Below are 17,285 nucleotides of genomic sequence, written 5' to 3'. Positions count from 1 at the left end.
AAAAATAAAAAATTCCCTTTTTTCATTTGAATACTGATAAACGGTAATAAGGAGAGGATGTAGTTTAATAGGCTTTATATGAGACTGGAGTTCCCTGCGTCTTCTGACTTTCTTCTAAGGCACCAAAACCGGGAAGCCGGCTCACCCAGTAGTCAGTCACTTCCCTCTGAGCATGCTCCAAGCACTAGCGCCCTTGGTCACGCCCACGGCACCCGCAAAAACCAATCCACAGCCGGGACTCCGCTGATTGGCATCCAGCGGGAAAGACCCTGGATCCCGATTGGGCACGCCTATTGTTGTGGGTGGGCATAGAGGGTCGGAATCCGGAAGCGTCGCAGCGCTACTTTGGCCCTGAAGCTGTTGGCGCCGGGATAGAGCTGGGGTCGCAGCATCGCCATGGCAGCGCTGAGACGGCACGGTATGTTGGGTAGGGGTCTGGGGGCGCGGGCGGGGGGCGCAGGTGGGTAGTGGGGAAGGGGACGCGGCCCTCCCAGTTCCTGCTCTCGGACCCAGACGCCGGACACCGGGCCCACCCACCGCCGGGAACCCAGAGCACGGGCCACCTCCTTCCGGGACCCCCAGCCCACTCTCCGCCCGGGCTCCATAGCCCTCCCTGTCCACCTCTCTCCCGAACCCCCGGCCTACCCCCCGCCCGGACCCCAGAGCCCTGTCCACCTCCCTCCCGGACCCCAGAGCCCTGGCCACAGCCCTCCCGAACCTCAGAGCCCTGGCCACCTCCTTCCGAGACCCCCGGCCCACTCCCGGCTGTACCCCAGAGCCTTGTCCATTTCCTTCCTGGATTGGGACCACCCACCACACAGACCCTAGAGCCCTGTTCACCTCCCACCCAGACCTGGGACCCCAGCCTACCTCTAGCTCGATCCCTGGCCCACCTCCTACCTGGTCCCCAGACCCTGACAGGTGTTGGGGAGGGTGGGGGTAGAGAACGGGGATCGCTGAGGGCCAGAAAGATCACCAGGAGCCAGGAGGACCCCCCCACCCACCCCCTTTGGGTCCCCGGTGTCTCTGGGATACTCATCGCAGCCCTTGGTGTCCAGGGGCACTGGGCAGAGGCAAGGAGGCCTGTGGGACCCCAAAGGAGGGAGGAAGGAGCACATTTCCATGAGTGACTGTGGGATTGCAGGGTGGAGATGGGGCGGTGGACACTTCCCAAAGCCGATGCAGGGACCTGCGGCTCATACTGAGCAGTCTGCTTGATAACTGGAATTCCTCCCTGGGAACAGGTCAGAAGCCTTTTTGAGCCTCATTTTCTTCACCTGTAAAATGGACATAATACTCTACCTTGTACCCAGCCTTTGTTAACTGATAATATTCTCAACCAGCACTCAAGGGGCGGAATACAAATGTATTGGTTAACATTTTGGAGTCTTAGAAACTGTATCTTCTCATTACCACTTAATCCTCAGCATTCAAATGACAAAAGGGAAGGTTTTGTTTATCCCCAGTTTTACTGAGATATGATTGCCATTCAACCCCGTACCTGTTCCACGTGGGCAGCACAGTGATGTAACGTGCGTGGACGCTGCCAATGGTCCCCGTAAGTTAGCACCTCACGTAGTCTCCTTGTGATGAGAACTTGTAGGATTTCCTCTCTTAGCAACTTTCAGCTCTACCACAGAGCATTGTAAACTCTGGTCGCCGTGCCGTACGCGACTTTCTGGGAGTTACTAGTCCTACAGGACTAGAACTGGAAGATCATACCTTCTGACCGGCTTCTCCCAATCCCAGTAACCACCTCCCCTTCTCTGGTAACCACCAGCCTGTTCTCTGCACCCGGGAGTCTAGGGTTTTTTTAGACACAGCAGATAAGTGAGATCATGTGGTATTTGTCATTGTTTGACTTATTTCGTTTAGGGCAAGGCTCTGAGGGTCAACCTATGTGGTTGCAAATGGCAAGATTTCCTTCTTTCTTAATGGCTGAATATACCACTGCGTGTATACACCACATCATCTTGATTCATCCATCCTGGAGGGACTCTTAGGCTGTTCCATGCCTTGGCTCTTGTAAATAGCACTGAAATGAACGTGGGGATGCAGATATCTCTTCGAGCTCCAGATTTCATTTCCTCTGAACAAATATTCGGAAGTGGAGTTGCTGGATCACAGGGTAGTTCTGTTTTTAATATTTTGGGGAGTCCGCCTTCTGTAGTGGCTGCACCAACTTACATTCCCGCCAACAGTGCACAGGGTTCCCTGTCCTCCACGTCCTACTATTTGTTATTTTTTGCCTTTTTGATCACTGCTGTTCTAACAGGTCTCTCACTGGTTTGGATTAGCATTTGGTAAACAGTGGTATCGAACATCTTTTCATGTGTCCTTTGACCATCTTTATGTTTTCTATAGAAAAAATTCTATTCAGATCCTCTACCCACTTTCTAATTAGGGGGTTCGCACTTGTTGATTTTGGCTTTTGTCGCATGCGCATCAGGTGTCATTTCAAAAAAATCACCAGGACCGTCACTGAGAAGTTCTTTCCCTGTGTTTTCCTCTAGAAGTTTTATGGCTTCAGGTAAAAGTGAAGGTTTTTGAGACATTTCCTTTCTTATGTTGCTTGGACTGGTTCAGGCTGCCGTTATTTTTTTCTTCTTTTCTAAGTTTAGAATGGATGATTGTGGTTTTGCCCTTTGAAATGAAAAGTCAAGTGTCCATTATAGTTAATAAGTGCTTGCTTAAAGTAAGCAAAGGAAACTAATTTCTCAAAAAGGCAGAATATGGAGAGTACTAGAGTTCCCTTCTCTGTGGCTTCCTTTATGGGAAAACACCATGCTGGTGCCTCCCTACTGCACCGCATCCTGCTGAGTTTTGACTTCCCCGTAGTGAGCTCTAAAAACAGATCATCATAGGTTAAGATGACTTAATTTCTAACCAGTCAGATGTTAGGCTCCAAAAGGAACATTAAAACATGTTAATGAGTACTCAAAGCACTGTTTTTACACACACATACACACACACACACACACACACACACACACACACCATAAGTAGGACTAGAGAATCTGCAGGTTAAATTGAGGTTCTTGGGAGCAGTCCCAACCCAGGTGGCCATTGTGGTTCTTCGTGGTTGGCTGATAAGCCCTGCGGGTTTCTTCTCCCTCGCACAGGAGTCCTTCCTCTTCTACTATGCGTCCACCCCTTCTCTTCATACCTTCTCACCCCGTGTGTGTCTGTGCCCCTTCCAAGCCTCACATTGAATGCTGTTCCCTCTGCAAGAAATCACGGTCCTCTCCTGTGCCTCGTCAATTGTAAAGGCCTTTCTCAGCTCACTGAAGAAAGCTTTCCTTGTTTTCCGCAGTCAGGAGTCTTCTCTGAAAAGACCTCCTTTTCCCATTGGATCGGTGATAAAATTGTCAAACAAAGTTAGGTTGTTTAAGACGTTGCGGTTGGAAGGGTGGATTAGTATGTATTAAATGTAAGTGGGAAACAAAATATTAGCTTTCTGAGTCTTCTTAACGAGGTCACTGAAGACCATGTCTCTGGGATAACACTCCCTCTTCCAGAAACGCTTACGGGAGATTATAGTTGGAAAAACGTCTAAGCACTTGTAAATTCTGGAAGCATGCGGTTTGGGAAGTGTGTGGTGCTTGGAGAAGGCCGGGGCCGGTGCAGACTTGCGCTGGCATCCCTGCTCTCTCGCCGTCCAGCTGCCCTTCAGAGACACACTGCTTCCCACAGTGGCTGCATCAAGTCAACTTCCCGCAGAACTCTTAACACTGGCTCGCACGGCAAATGCGTATTGAGTCTGCTGAGTGTGTGTGGCATCTCGTTCAGGCTGTGGGGACACAGCAGGGAAGCAAGTGCTTTGTTTCTAGGGAGGTTCCAAGCTGTTCCCTGGGCTAGGGTCACGGTTGCTGATGAGGACACATCCCAGGAGAAAGGTACTCAGCTCTGGCACGTGACACGGGCGGGCTGGCAGTCTGTCTGAAGCGGTGGTCCTAGGGTTTTTCCCTGAAAGGTTGCTCCCACTGGGCTGTGTATCCCCCTGATGCCCTAATTTCCCCTCAGACAGCGTGTCGCAGAACTCTGCGGCATTCATGGGGACGATGCTTTGCCTTTGCAACAATACTACTTGAGTGATTTTTTTTATTTAATATGCTCTATTTTATGTGGGAAAACGTGTGAGCAGTACGAGCAGACATCTCCGGGGCCAGACTCCGCACGCCTCTGTGAGTGAGCAGACAGACGTGAAATGCACAGCCCTCCATGACTGACGTGAACCGCACGGAGGCCCGCACATCCTATGTGGTGGCTGGAGTGGCTTCCTCCCTGCTTGGGGAGGGCGGGCGCATATCCAGCAGGGAACAAAGTGCTAAGTCAGGTGGGGTGGTCGTGCTCACGGGAGCCGGTGTTGGAGGAAGCCGGAGGCAGCAGGACAGCACTTGGAAGCCGGGAGGGTCCCCGGCGGATCAGGGATCAGGTAGTAGCTGCCCTGAGGGCCGGCTTCCCCGGGGAAGAGGTGTGCGGCGGGTGAGCCGGGTCCCCATGTCACACAGCGCCACCCCTCAGCAGCTGCACGGTTAACCCTTCAGATGAGGGAGCAGGGTGAGTGTTCCCGCCACCTGCCTGACAGGCGCCTGTTCGTACCTTTCCGGACAGCTTCTTGTAGCAGGTGCGCAGCATCTCAGGAGGCGCCTCGTCCATCTGTAGAGGACCTCACTGCTGCACTCGCCCGGGTACGGCTTTGCTGCTTGCAGTGTGGACGGTGAGGATGGCGGCTCCTCAGACGGCGCCTCCCGAGAGTCTAGAGCGCCCCGTCCTCACCCCTCCCAGCTCATACTGCGTGAGGCTGTGCGGGCTTTGGCCCGCGTCTTACGGGAGGTGAGCTCCCCTGGCCCCCAGGACAGGGGGTGCTTACGTGCTGGGGCAGGGCAGCCTGGTGAGAGTGTGCTGTCCATTTTGGACCGGGAGGAACACACTCAGCTCCTGTCCCTCACTCCCTGCCACTCACGACTGCACCGTGGTCGCCCCTGTCCCTCCCTGCTCCTGTACTCACAAGATGAGTTGTAGGTGGAGAGGATTAAAGGAATGGATGCAAGTCAAGACCATGGCAGAGTGCCTGTCCCCCAGCAGCACACCTGTCTCTCATCCAGCACCCCCACCCTTCAGTTAATTTTTGTTAATCCTAAGATGTCTCATCAAGATGAAACGGTCATCTCAGCCTCTCATGTTATCAGGATTAAGTGAGTGAGTGCCCGTGGCCCTGGCTTCCCACCTGCACGCGCTGGTACGTTGGTTGGGATCCTGAACCTGGCCCTGACCTGTCTCTGCCTGCACCTGCCTCCTGTGTTCATGAGGCCGGCTGCCAGGTTGGGGAGTGCGTGTGTGATGCAGATGGTCCATTGCTTTTTTTTTTTTAACGTTTGAGAGACAGAGCACCAGCCAAGGAGGAACAGAGAGAGAGGGAGACACAGAATCCAAAGCAGACTCCAGGCTCTGAGTCGTCAGCAGAGAGCTTGACACGGGGCTCCAAGTCGTGAACCACAAGATCACAACCTGAGCCGAAGTTGGGTGTTTAACCGACTGAACCACCCGGGCGGCCCTCCAGTTGCTTCTTAATAAGAATTTCTTCCCGCCATGACTGGTCTTCCCAGGGCGCACCTTGCCCAGGAGCCAGGAGTGCGAGCCACAAGATCCTTGTCCTCCAAGGACTCTCCTTGGATGAGATCTGAACTGTGGTGGCCTCAGTTCCAGATGACCGAGCTCTTGTCCTCATCCCTGTATCCATGACTCTGTGGGAGGGCTCTGTGGTCAGCATAACCTACCCCTCACCGTGGTGCTCCCTGTGGCCTGGGTGCTGAGGATAGCGTTCCTAGACCAGCAGGACTGGGATGGGGCATCTATGTGTGCACGTCTGTGTGTGCACATGTGAGTCTGTGCGCATGTGTGTCTGCGCTCGTGCATGTACGTGTGTGTGTGTCTACCTGTGTGCACGTGTGTATCTCTGCATGTATGTACACATATGAGTCTCTGTGTGCATGTGTGTGTCTGTGTGTGTATCTCTTTGCACATGTGTGTCTGTGTATCTCCGCGTGTGTGTCTGTGTGTGCACGTGTGGATCTCTGCACGTGTGCGTGCGCACATGTGTGTACACATGTATCCATGTGTGAACATGTGTGTCCATGTATGTGTGCCTCTGTGTGTGCGCACGTGTGTCTGTGCATGCGTGTGTGCATGTGTATCTCCACTGTGCACACACGTGTGTCTTCTGTACGTGCGTATCCACGTGTGTGTGCACATGTATGTCTGTGCGTGTGTATATCTCTGCATGTGTGCGCACATGTCTCTTTGTGTTCGTGTGTGTGCACACGTGTATCTGCGTGTACATGTGTGTATCTCTGCGTGTGTGCACATGTGTGTGTGTGTGTGTGTGTGTGTTCATACACCTGTGTGCACATGTCTCTCCAGTCATACCTTCAGCCTTCTCAGTGCCGACGAGGTCCTCTGTCATCTTAGAACCTCAGGCTCTGGTTGGGTTGCACCTCGGTGGGAAGGAGCCCCCGTTTCTTTGGGGAGCTGCGTGCTCGGTGCCAGCTGGCACAGGGTGACTGCTGGGGCACAGCTTCATCCTTATGCCTGTGATGCTTCTACAGGAGACATGGTCTGGCTTTACTGATCACAGAAATTGCCCAGGCCGGAGCCAGCAAGGCTGGATTAGCACCTCCACCCCATGGCGCCAGCTCCCCTGATGGCGTGCTCCCTCCATCACACACGGCTGCCTTCTGCATCGTCACCGCCGGATTCCTGTTTGAACCCTTCTACCAGGCAGGCTTCCTGTGCTCAGTAAGCATTTCCTGAAGGAACGAATGAATGAATGAGTGTGCTCAGTAAGCACTTTCTGAATGAATGAATGAGCTCAGTAAGTACTTCCTGAACACATGAATGAATGAGTGTGCTCAGCAAGTACTTCCTGAACAAATGAGTGAATGAGTGAGCTCAGTAAGTACTTCCTAAGCAAATGATGAATGAACTCAGTAAGCACTTCCTGAATGAATGAATGAACTTAGTAAGCACTTCCTGAACAAAGGAATAAATGAATGAATGAGCTCTGTAAGCACTTCCTCAACAAATGAATGAATGGATGGGCTGTTAGTACTTCCTGAATGAATGAATGAATGAATGAGCTCAGTAAGCACTTCTGAAATGAATGGCCCAGCGACCAAATGCACAAATGGCTCCATGTAAACCAAGGGGGTTGGGTGAATGCTGGGTCCTGGCCGCCCAGGGCACCTGTGCTGGGGGTAGGGACCCTGAGCTGCAGGTTTCAGGCACCACAGGGATAGGCATTTGCTTCCATTAAAGACCCACCCGAGACTGGACAGGATAACTGTGGGAAGGGGCAGTTACAGTGGCAGGAGGGCCAGCTAGCGTGTTGTTGGGGGTTCGTGGGTATGTGGAAACGACGGGGAGTAAGGCAGCAGCTGCGGGGGACAGAAGCTTCCCAAAAACCCTGGATGTGGGGACTGACCTTGCAGGTTGGCAGTTACAGACTACTTTCTCTGGGATCAGACACGGGTCCGATTGGGGTGTGTGGACAGCAGGTTCCATCCCCCAGGGTGGGACGCTGCTGTTCAGAGGGTGGCGGGCCCTGTGATGGCACTCCCTGTAATCCTCAGTTGTCCCCTCCATCCGTGGGGGCCGTCCGGGGTTCTTGCGTGACACGGCCAGTCAGGTGCAGCCACAAGAGGACCTGGAGCGGAGGCTCAGGAAAACCAGGGTTGTTACACTCCTGGGTCCTAGAGACAGGGGCACGACATGGGGATGCCCAGGAAGGCCAGGACAGGGAAGGATTCACACCGTGAATGGGCTTTGTTGGGCTTGGCTGGGACAGGCCGGCAGGGCATGGTAAACAATTTAGGACCGGCTAGTTTGAACAATTTTGGTGAGTTTTGAGCAATAAAGGTGGCCCTTCTTGCCTTGCACCAGGGCCCAGGATGATCAACGCTGAGGGTTGCTGCCCCTGGGTGCAGGATCTGACGGGGGAGGCAGGTGGAGGGGTGCTGCCCCTGGGTGCAGGATCAGACGGGGGAGGCAGGGCGGAGGGGTGCTGCCCCTGGGTGCAGGATCAGACAGGGGAGGCAGGGCGGAGGGGTGCTGCCCCTGGGTGCAGGATCAGACAGGGGAGGCGGGGCGGAGGGGTGCTGCTCCTGGGGACAGGGACAGATGGGGGAGGCAGGGCGGAGGGGTCCTGCTCCTGGGGGATGGGACAGATGGGGGAGGCAGGGCGGAGGGGTGCTGCTCCTGGGGACAGGGACAGACGGGGGAGGCAGGGCGGAGGGGTCCTGCTCCTGGGGGATGGGACAGATGGGAGAGGCAGGGTGGAGGGGTGCTGCTCCTAGGGGCAGGGGGCAGGGGGACAGATGGGGAGGCAGAGCAGAGGGGTGCTGCTCCTGGGGGCAGGGCAGATGGGGGAGGCAGGGGGGAGGGGTCCTGCTCCTAGGCGCAGGGACAGATGGGGGAGGCAGGGTGGAGGGGTGCTGCTCCTAGGGGCAGGGGGCAGGGGGACAGATGGGGAGGCAGAGCAGAGGGGTGCTGCTCCTGGGGGCAGGGCAGATGGGGGAGGCAGGGGGGAGGGGTCCTGCTCCTAGGCGCAGGGACAGATGGGGGAGGCAGGGTGGAGGGGTGCTGCTCCTAGGGGCAGGGGGACAGATGGGGAGGCAGAGCAGAGGGGTGCTGCTCCTGGGGGCAGGGCAGATGGGGGAGGCAGGGCGGAGGGGTCCTGCCCCTGGGTGCAGGATCAGACGGGGGAGGCAGGGCGGAGGGGTGCTGCCCCTGGGTGCAGGATCAGACAGGGGAGGCGGGGCGGAGGGGTGCTGCCCCTGGGTGCAGGATCAGACAGGGGAGGCAGGGCGGAGGGGTGCTGCTCCTGGGGGATGGGACAGATGGGGGAGGCAGGGCGGAGGGGTGCTGCCCCTGGGTGCAGGATCAGACAGGGGAGGCAGGGCGGAGGGGTGCTGCTCCTGGGGGATGGGACAGATGGGGGAGGCAGGGCGGAGGGGTGCTGCCCCTGGGTGCAGGATCAGACGGGGGAGGCAGGGCGGAGGGGTCCTGCCCCTGGGTGCAGGATCAGACGGGGGAGGCAGGGCGGAGGGGTGCTGCCCCTGGGTGCAGGATCAGACAGGGGAGGCAGGGCAGAGGGGTGCTGCCCCTGGGTGCAGGATCAGACAGGGGAGGCAGGGCGGAGGGGTGCTGCTCCTGGGGGATGGGACAGATGGGGGAGGCAGGGCGGAGGGGTGCTGCCCCTGGGTGCAGGATCAGACGGGGGAGGCAGGGCGGAGGGGTGCTGCCCCTGGGTGCAGGATCAGACGGGGGAGGCAGGGCGGAGGGGTGCTGCCCCTGGGTGCAGGATCAGACAGGGGAGGCAGGGCAGAGGGGTGCTGCCCCTGGGTGCAGGATCAGACGGGGGAGGCAGGGCGGAGGGGTGCTGCCCCTGGGTGCAGGATCAGACAGGGGAGGCAGGGCAGAGGGGTGCTGCCCCTGGGTGCAGGATCAGACGGGGGAGGCAGGGCGGAGGGGTGCTGCCCCTGGGTGCAGGATCAGACGGGGGAGGCAGGGCGGAGGGGTGCTGCCCCTGGGTGCAGGATCAGACGGGGGAGGCAGGGCGGAGGGGTGCTGCCCCTGGGTGCAGGATCAGACAGGGGAGGCAGGGCAGAGGGGTCCTGCTCCTGGGGGATGGGACAGATGGGGGAGGCAGGGCGGAGGGGTGCTGCCCCTGGGTGCAGGATCAGACAGGGGAGGCAGGGCGGAGGGGTGCTGCTCCTGGGGGCAGGATCTGACGGGGGAGGCAGGGCGGAGGGGTGCTGCTCCTGGGGGATGGGACAGATGGGGGAGGCAGGGCGGAGGGGTGCTGCCCCTGGGGACAGGGACAGATGGGGGAGGCAGGGCGGAGGGGTGCTGCCCCTGGGTGCAGGATCAGACAGGGGAGGCAGGGCGGAGGGGTGCTGCTCCTGGGGGCAGGATCTGACGGGGGAGGCAGGGCGGAGGGGTGCTGCTCCTGGGGGATGGGACAGATGGGGGAGGCAGGGCGGAGGGGTGCTGCCCCTGGGGACAGGGACAGATGGGGGAGGCAGGGCGGAGGGGTGCTGCCCCTGGGTGCAGGATCAGACAGGGGAGGCAGGGCGGAGGGGTGCTGCCCCTGGGTGCAGGATCAGACAGGGGAGGCAGGGCGGAGGGGTGCTGCTCCTGGGGGCAGGATCTGACGGGGGAGGCAGGGCGGAGGGGTGCTGCTCCTGGGGGATGGGACAGATGGGGGAGGCAGGGCGGAGGGGTGCTGCCCCTGGGGACAGGGACAGATGGGGGAGGCAGGGCGGAGGGGTGCTGCCCCTGGGTGCAGGATCAGACAGGGGAGGCAGGGCGGAGGGGTGCTGCTCCTGGGGGATGGGACAGACGGGGGAGGCAGGGCGGAGGGGTGCTGCCCCTGGGGACAGGGACAGATGGGGGAGGCAGGGCGGAGGGGTGCTGCCCCTGGGTGCAGGATCAGACAGGGGAGGCGGGGCGGAGGGGTGCTGCTCCTGGGGACAGGGACAGACGGGGGAGGCAGGGCGGAGGGGTGCTGCCCCTGGGTGCAGGATCAGACAGGGGAGGCGGGGCGGAGGGGTGCTGCCCCTGGGTGCAGGATCAGACAGGGGAGGCGGGGCGGAGGGGTGCTGCTCCTGGGGACAGGGACAGACGGGGGAGGCAGGGAGGAGGGGTCCTGCCCCTGGGTGCAGGATCAGACAGGGGAGGCAGGGCGGAGGGGTGCTGCTCCTGGGGACAGGGACAGACGGGGGAGGCAGGGCGGAGGGGTGCTGCCCCTGGGTGCAGGATCAGACAGGGGAGGCGGGGCGGAGGGGTGCTGCCCCTGGGTGCAGGATCAGACAGGGGAGGCGGGGCGGAGGGGTGCTGCTCCTGGGGACAGGGACAGACGGGGGAGGCAGGGAGGAGGGGTCCTGCTCCTGGGGGCAGGGCAGATGGGGGAGGCAGGGCGGAGGGGTCCTGCCCCTGGGTGCAGGATCAGACGGGGGAGGCAGGGCGGAGGGGTGCTGCCCCTGGGTGCAGGATCAGACAGGGGAGGCGGGGCGGAGGGGTGCTGCCCCTGGGTGCAGGATCAGACGGGGGAGGCAGGGCGGAGGGGTCCTGCCCCTGGGTGCAGGATCAGACAGGGGAGGCGGGGCGGAGGGGTGCTGCTCCTGGGGACAGGGACAGACGGGGGAGGCAGGGCGGAGGGGTGCTGCCCCTGGGTGCAGGATCAGACGGGGGAGGCAGGGCGGAGGGGTCCTGCCCCTGGGTGCAGGATCAGACGGGGGAGGCAGGGCGGAGGGGTCCTGCCCCTGGGTGCAGGATCAGACGGGGGAGGCAGGGCGGAGGGGTCCTGCTCCTGGGGGATGGGACAGATGGGAGAGGCAGGGTGGAGGGGTGCTGCTCCTAGGGGCAGGGCAGATGGGGGAGGCAGGGCGGAGGGGTCCTGCCCCTGGGTGCAGGATCAGACGGGGGAGGCAGGGCGGAGGGGTCCTGCCCCTGGGTGCAGGATCAGACAGGGGAGGCGGGGCGGAGGGGTGCTGCTCCTGGGGACAGGGACAGACGGGGGAGGCAGGGAGGAGGGGTCCTGCTCCTGGGGGATGGGACAGATGGGGGAGGCAGGGCGGAGGGGTGCTGCTCCTGGGGACAGGGACAGACGGGGGAGGCAGGGCAGAGGGGTGCTGCCCCTGGGTGCAGGATCAGACAGGGGAGGCGGGGCGGAGGGGTGCTGCTCCTGGGGGCAGGATCTGACGGGGGAGGCAGGTGGAGGGGTGCTGCCCCTGGGTGCAGGATCAGACGGGGGAGGCAGGGCGGAGGGGTGCTGCCCCTGGGTGCAGGATCAGACAGGGGAGGCGGGGCGGAGGGGTCCTGCTCCTGGGGGCAGGATCTGACGGGGGAGGCAGGGCGGAGGGGTGCTGCTCCTGGGGGCAGGATCTGACGGGGGAGGCAGGGCGGAGGGGTCCTGCTCCTGGGGGATGGGACAGATGGGAGAGGCAGGGTGGAGGGGTGCTGCTCCTAGGGGCAGGGCAGATGGGGGAGGCAGGGCGGAGGGGTCCTGCCCCTGGGTGCAGGATCAGACGGGGGAGGCGGGGCGGAGGGGTCCTGCTCCTGGGGGATGGGACAGATGGGGGAGGCAGGGCGGAGGGGTCCTGCCCCTGGGTGCAGGATCAGACGGGGGAGGCAGGGCGGAGGGGTCCTGCTCCTGGGGGATGGGACAGATGGGAGAGGCAGGGTGGAGGGGTGCTGCTCCTAGGGGCAGGGGGCAGGGGGACAGATGGGGAGGCAGAGCAGAGGGGTGCTGCTCCTGGGGGCAGGGCAGATGGGGGAGGCAGGGCGGAGGGGTCCTGCCCCTGGGTGCAGGATCAGACGGGGGAGGCAGGGCGGAGGGGTCCTGCTCCTGGGGGCAGGGCAGACGGGGGAGGCAGGGCGGAGGGGTGCTGCTCCTGGGGGCAGGGGACAGGGGGACAGATAGGGAGGGAGATTGGAGGGGTCCTGCTCCTGGGTACAGGACAGATGGGGGAGGCAGGGCGGAGGGGTCCTGCTCCTGGGTGCAGGATCAGACAGGGGAGGCGGGGCGGAGGGGTCCTGCTCCTGGGGGATGGGACAGATGGGAGAGGCAGGGTGGAGGGGTGCTGCTCCTAGGGGCAGGGGGCAGGGGGACAGATGGGGAGGCAGAGCAGAGGGGTGCTGCTCCTGGGGGCAGGGCAGACGGGGGAGGCAGGGCGGAGGGGTGCTGCTCCTGGGGGCAGGGGACAGGGGGACAGATAGGGAGGGAGATTGGAGGGGTCCTGCTCCTGGGTACAGGACAGATGGGGGAGGCAGGGCGGAGGGGTCCTGCCCCTGGGTGCAGGATCAGACAGGGGAGGCAGGGCGGAGGGGTCCTGCTCCTGGGGGATGGGACAGATGGGAGAGGCAGGGTGGAGGGGTGCTGCTCCTAGGGGCAGGGCAGATGGGGGAGGCAGGGCGGAGGGGTCCTGCCCCTGGGGGATGGGACAGATGGGGGAGGCAGGGCGGAGGGGTCCTGCCCCTGGGTGCAGGATCAGACGGGGGAGGCGGGGCGGAGGGGTCCTGCTCCTGGGGGATGGGACAGATGGGGGAGGCAGGGCGGAGGGGTCCTGCCCCTGGGTGCAGGATCAGACGGGGGAGGCAGGGCGGAGGGGTCCTGCTCCTGGGGGATGGGACAGATGGGAGAGGCAGGGCGGAGGGGTGCTGCTCCTGGGGGCAGGGCAGATGGGGGAGGCAGGGCGGAGGGGTCCTGCCCCTGGGTGCAGGATCAGACGGGGGAGGCAGGGCGGAGGGGTCCTGCTCCTGGGGGATGGGACAGATGGGAGAGGCAGGGTGGAGGGGTGCTGCTCCTAGGGGCAGGGGGCAGGGGGACAGATGGGGAGGCAGAGCAGAGGGGTGCTGCTCCTGGGGGCAGGGCAGACGGGGGAGGCAGGGCGGAGGGGTGCTGCTCCTGGGGGCAGGGGACAGGGGGACAGATAGGGAGGGAGATTGGAGGGGTCCTGCTCCTGGGTACAGGACAGATGGGGGAGGCAGGGCGGAGGGGTCCTGCTCCTGGGTGCAGGATCAGACAGGGGAGGCGGGGCGGAGGGGTCCTGCTCCTGGGGGATGGGACAGATGGGAGAGGCAGGGTGGAGGGGTGCTGCTCCTAGGGGCAGGGGGCAGGGGGACAGATGGGGAGGCAGAGCAGAGGGGTGCTGCTCCTGGGGGCAGGGCAGACGGGGGAGGCAGGGCGGAGGGGTGCTGCTCCTGGGGGCAGGGGACAGGGGGACAGATAGGGAGGGAGATTGGAGGGGTCCTGCTCCTGGGTACAGGACAGATGGGGGAGGCAGGGCGGAGGGGTCCTGCCCCTGGGTGCAGGATCAGACAGGGGAGGCGGGGCGGAGGGGTGCTGCTCCTGGGGACAGGGACAGACGGGGGAGGCAGGGAGGAGGGGTCCTGCTCCTGGGGGATGGGACAGATGGGGGAGGCAGGGCGGAGGGGTGCTGCCCCTGGGTGCAGGATCAGACAGGGGAGGCAGGGCGGAGGGGTGCTGCTCCTGTGGACAGGGACAGACGGGGGAGGCAGGGCGGAGGGGTCCTGCTCCTGGGGGATGGGACAGATGGGAGAGGCAGGGTGGAGGGGTGCTGCTCCTAGGGGCAGGGCAGATGGGGGAGGCAGGGCGGAGGGGTCCTGCCCCTGGGTGCAGGATCAGACGGGGGAGGCAGGGCGGAGGGGTCCTGCTCCTGGGGGATGGGACAGATGGGAGAGGCAGGGCGGAGGGGTGCTGCCCCTGGGTGCAGGATCAGACAGGGGAGGCGGGGCGGAGGGGTGCTGCTCCTGGGGACAGGGACAGACGGGGGAGGCAGGGCGGAGGGGTCCTGCCCCTGGGTGCAGGATCAGACGGGGGAGGCAGGGCGGAGGGGTCCTGCCCCTGGGTGCAGGATCAGACAGGGGAGGCAGGGCGGAGGGGTGCTGCTCCTGGGGGCAGGGGACAGGGGGACAGATAGGGAGGGAGATTGGAGGGGTCCTGCTCCTGGGGGCAGGGCAGATGGGGGAGGCAGGGCGGAGGGGTCCTGCTCCTGGGGGATGGGACAGATGGGAGAGGCAGGGTGGAGGGGTGCTGCTCCTAGGGGCAGGGGGCAGGGGGACAGATGGGGAGGCAGAGCAGAGGGGTGCTGCTCCTGGGGGCAGGGCAGATGGGGGAGGCAGGGCGGAGGGGTCCTGCCCCTGGGTGCAGGATCAGACGGGGGAGGCAGGGCGGAGGGGTCCTGCCCCTGGGTGCAGGATCAGACGGGGGAGGCAGGGCGGAGGGGTCCTGCCCCTGGGTGCAGGATCAGACGGGGGAGGCAGGGCGGAGGGGTCCTGCCCCTGGGTGCAGGATCAGACGGGGGAGGCAGGGCGGAGGGGTCCTGCTCCTGGGGGATGGGACAGATGGGAGAGGCAGGGTGGAGGGGTGCTGCTCCTAGGGGCAGGGGGCAGGGGGACAGATGGGGAGGCAGAGCAGAGGGGTGCTGCTCCTGGGGGCAGGGCAGATGGGGAGGCCGGGCTCTGGATGGAGCAGTTTGCACACGGACGTGACTGCCCTGCTTTGCTCTCTCTTAAGAATGGGCTGCCCTGGGAGTGGTGGTCTCCGCAGCCAGAAAGTTTTAAGATGTCAGAGCATCATCACCCAGCTCATCCTGGAACAACACGGGTTTGAAGTGCATGCGTCCACTTGTGCGTGGGTGTTTTCCGGTCAGAACCGTGCAGTGCGATGAGTGTGTTGTCCCTTCCGAGCGACTTTCCTAATGACCTTCTCTTCTCTCTGGTTTCCTTTGTTGTGAGAACGCACGACAGGATACATGTAGTGTACAAGGCAGGTTTTCATCGACTGCTATTGGCCAGACTTCTGGTCACGTTTAGGGAGACTCACAAGTTCTCCCGACGGGGAATTTCAAGGACACAAACGTCCATGCCCAAACCCCACATCGTTCAAGGGGCAGCTGTACCCTGAAGGTGAACTGCGCGCAGCGTGTGGTGACACTGGCCTTATCCTAAGGGCTCTGCCGGAAGGCACACGTGACGTGCGTGGTCCACAGTCACAGCCCGGCTGACGGTGACACAGAGCAGCACCGACAGCCAGCATGGGAGGGCATTGTTTGGGGGGAGGCCCACGCGTGCCTGGCTCGGGGGCTGGAGAGGAGGCGCCTGGAGGAGGCCCAGTCCCCAAGTGGAGGTGGCTTTAGGGACACCCGTGGGGTAACGTTGGGCAGTGGAGGGAGTGGGCACTCCCCAGTCTGCTTTTGCGCAAAGCAAGCGGTTAACCTCCCTACTCGTGCCAGTGACCCGCGGCCAGTCTCACCTTGTGCGCTTTGGGCAGAATTCGAGATCTGAGCGACGAAGAGCCACTCTTCGTGGAACTGGGAGTGATAAAAGTTCTGGAGCAAACGTGACGGGTTATCCTGGGTCCCCAGGATGTCGAAGCAAGTTTCTCGAGGCCCTTGCTGGGCCGCGCCCCGGTCCGCGGCGTGCCCTTCGGGGTCCCGCGTGGGGCAGGGCTCCGCCGTGCCCACTGGTGGCTGATCCAGCCAGTGATGCTGACACTCTGCAAGAATTAGAGACAAACTTTGGACTTTTCTTTAATGTGAAAGTTTGGGAGAAAATGAATATTCGGTGTACATCAATCCTTACACGGGAGAGCACGTGTCACTCATGGTGTATGTTCTAAGTACGTCCCATTTGAGAGCAGTCTCTGGTTCTATTTTGAGTACTATTTCCCTTTTAATGAGTATTTCAGAAAGCTTGCCAACTCTTGCTTAAATCTTAGCTCATCATTCTTACGTTTATGATTCTATTATGAAACTCATTAAGAAAGTATCATTTATTAAATTAACATATTATACTGAACTTTTCTATCTTGTGAAGTGATATAGTGCTATTATCAATTTACTCCTTTACTCCTTGATTACAGACAGTGGTTAAATACCTTGCTTCATTATTGGGATAAAATGGAAAAATAAAACATTGAACATTGTTGAGAAAGCTATGGATAGGCTGGCAGGTACCAGGCAGGCATTTGAACGCAGTCTTTACGGCAAAGATAAAATTCAGAACATGAGATCCCAAGAAATACAGTAACCGTGAGAAATTTAAAGCGTCTGTTAAAACAAGATACTCACAAGTCATCCATTTCAGGATGGAAAGGGGGGATGGCTTGACCTGGCATTTGCTGAGATGGGAGATTTCTCCCTTCTCGCTGGAGCCGTGACTAGTGCGTGTGTGTCTGTCACTGGTGCACTCTGGACGGTTTTCCTGGCGTCAGGCCAAGGTGAGGACAGGGCACGGTCTCTCAGCCACGGCCACCGAGCTTCTGTTTTCAGTAGCAGCGTTTCTTTTTTTTTTTTTTTTTTTTTTAATTTTTTTTTTTTCAACGTTTATTTATTTTTGGGACAGAGAGAGACAGAGCATGAACGGGGGAGGGGCAGAGAGAGAGGGAGACACAGAATCGGAAACAGGCTCCAGGCTCTGAGCCATCAGCCCAGAGCCCGACGCGGGGCTCGAACTCCCGGACCGCGAGATCGTGACCTGGCTGAAGTCGGACGCTTAACCGACTGCGCCACCCAGGCGCCCCAGTAGCAGCGTTTCTTGAGTATGATTTCAGGAAGCCTGGCAACCGTCAAGTTCTGGATGATCACTTTTCCACATGCAAGTGTGTTCACCAGAAACCTAGAGAGTGTCGTAAACCTATTCTATGTTTTCCTCTCAAGCATTTTAAAGTTATGTGGATATTTGGGGTCCCTTCCATTTTT

The 17,285-nt window shown here is 60.9% G+C and overlaps 1 protein-coding gene across 4 annotated transcripts in view; it reads left to right on the top strand.

Moving 5' to 3' along the window:
- Window positions 1-323: 323 nt before the first annotated feature.
- The window catches only part of ERICH1 (glutamate rich 1), a 58,951-nt gene continuing 41,989 nt past the window's right edge, over window positions 324-17,285 (top strand). For 3 of the 4 annotated variants that reach the window (XR_003968145.1, XR_003968144.1, XM_030312039.1), the window contains exon 1: window positions 324-418. Coding sequence is in view for 1 of the 4 variants with exons in the window: in XM_030312039.1 (XP_030167899.1) it covers window positions 397-418 (22 nt within the window). In the remaining 3 variants the exon portion in view is untranslated. Of the gene's footprint in view, window positions 419-6,608; window positions 6,799-17,285 lie in introns of all 4 variants that reach the window. The other variant, XR_003968147.1, reaches the window with a different exon arrangement.

The sequence above is a fragment of the Lynx canadensis genome, chromosome B1, assembly GCF_007474595.2.
Source record: "Lynx canadensis isolate LIC74 chromosome B1, mLynCan4.pri.v2, whole genome shotgun sequence".
NCBI lineage: Eukaryota > Metazoa > Chordata > Mammalia > Carnivora > Felidae > Lynx > Lynx canadensis.
The sequence above is the reverse complement of the archived record's forward strand: the minus strand, read 5'-3'. Positions and strand labels throughout refer to the sequence as shown.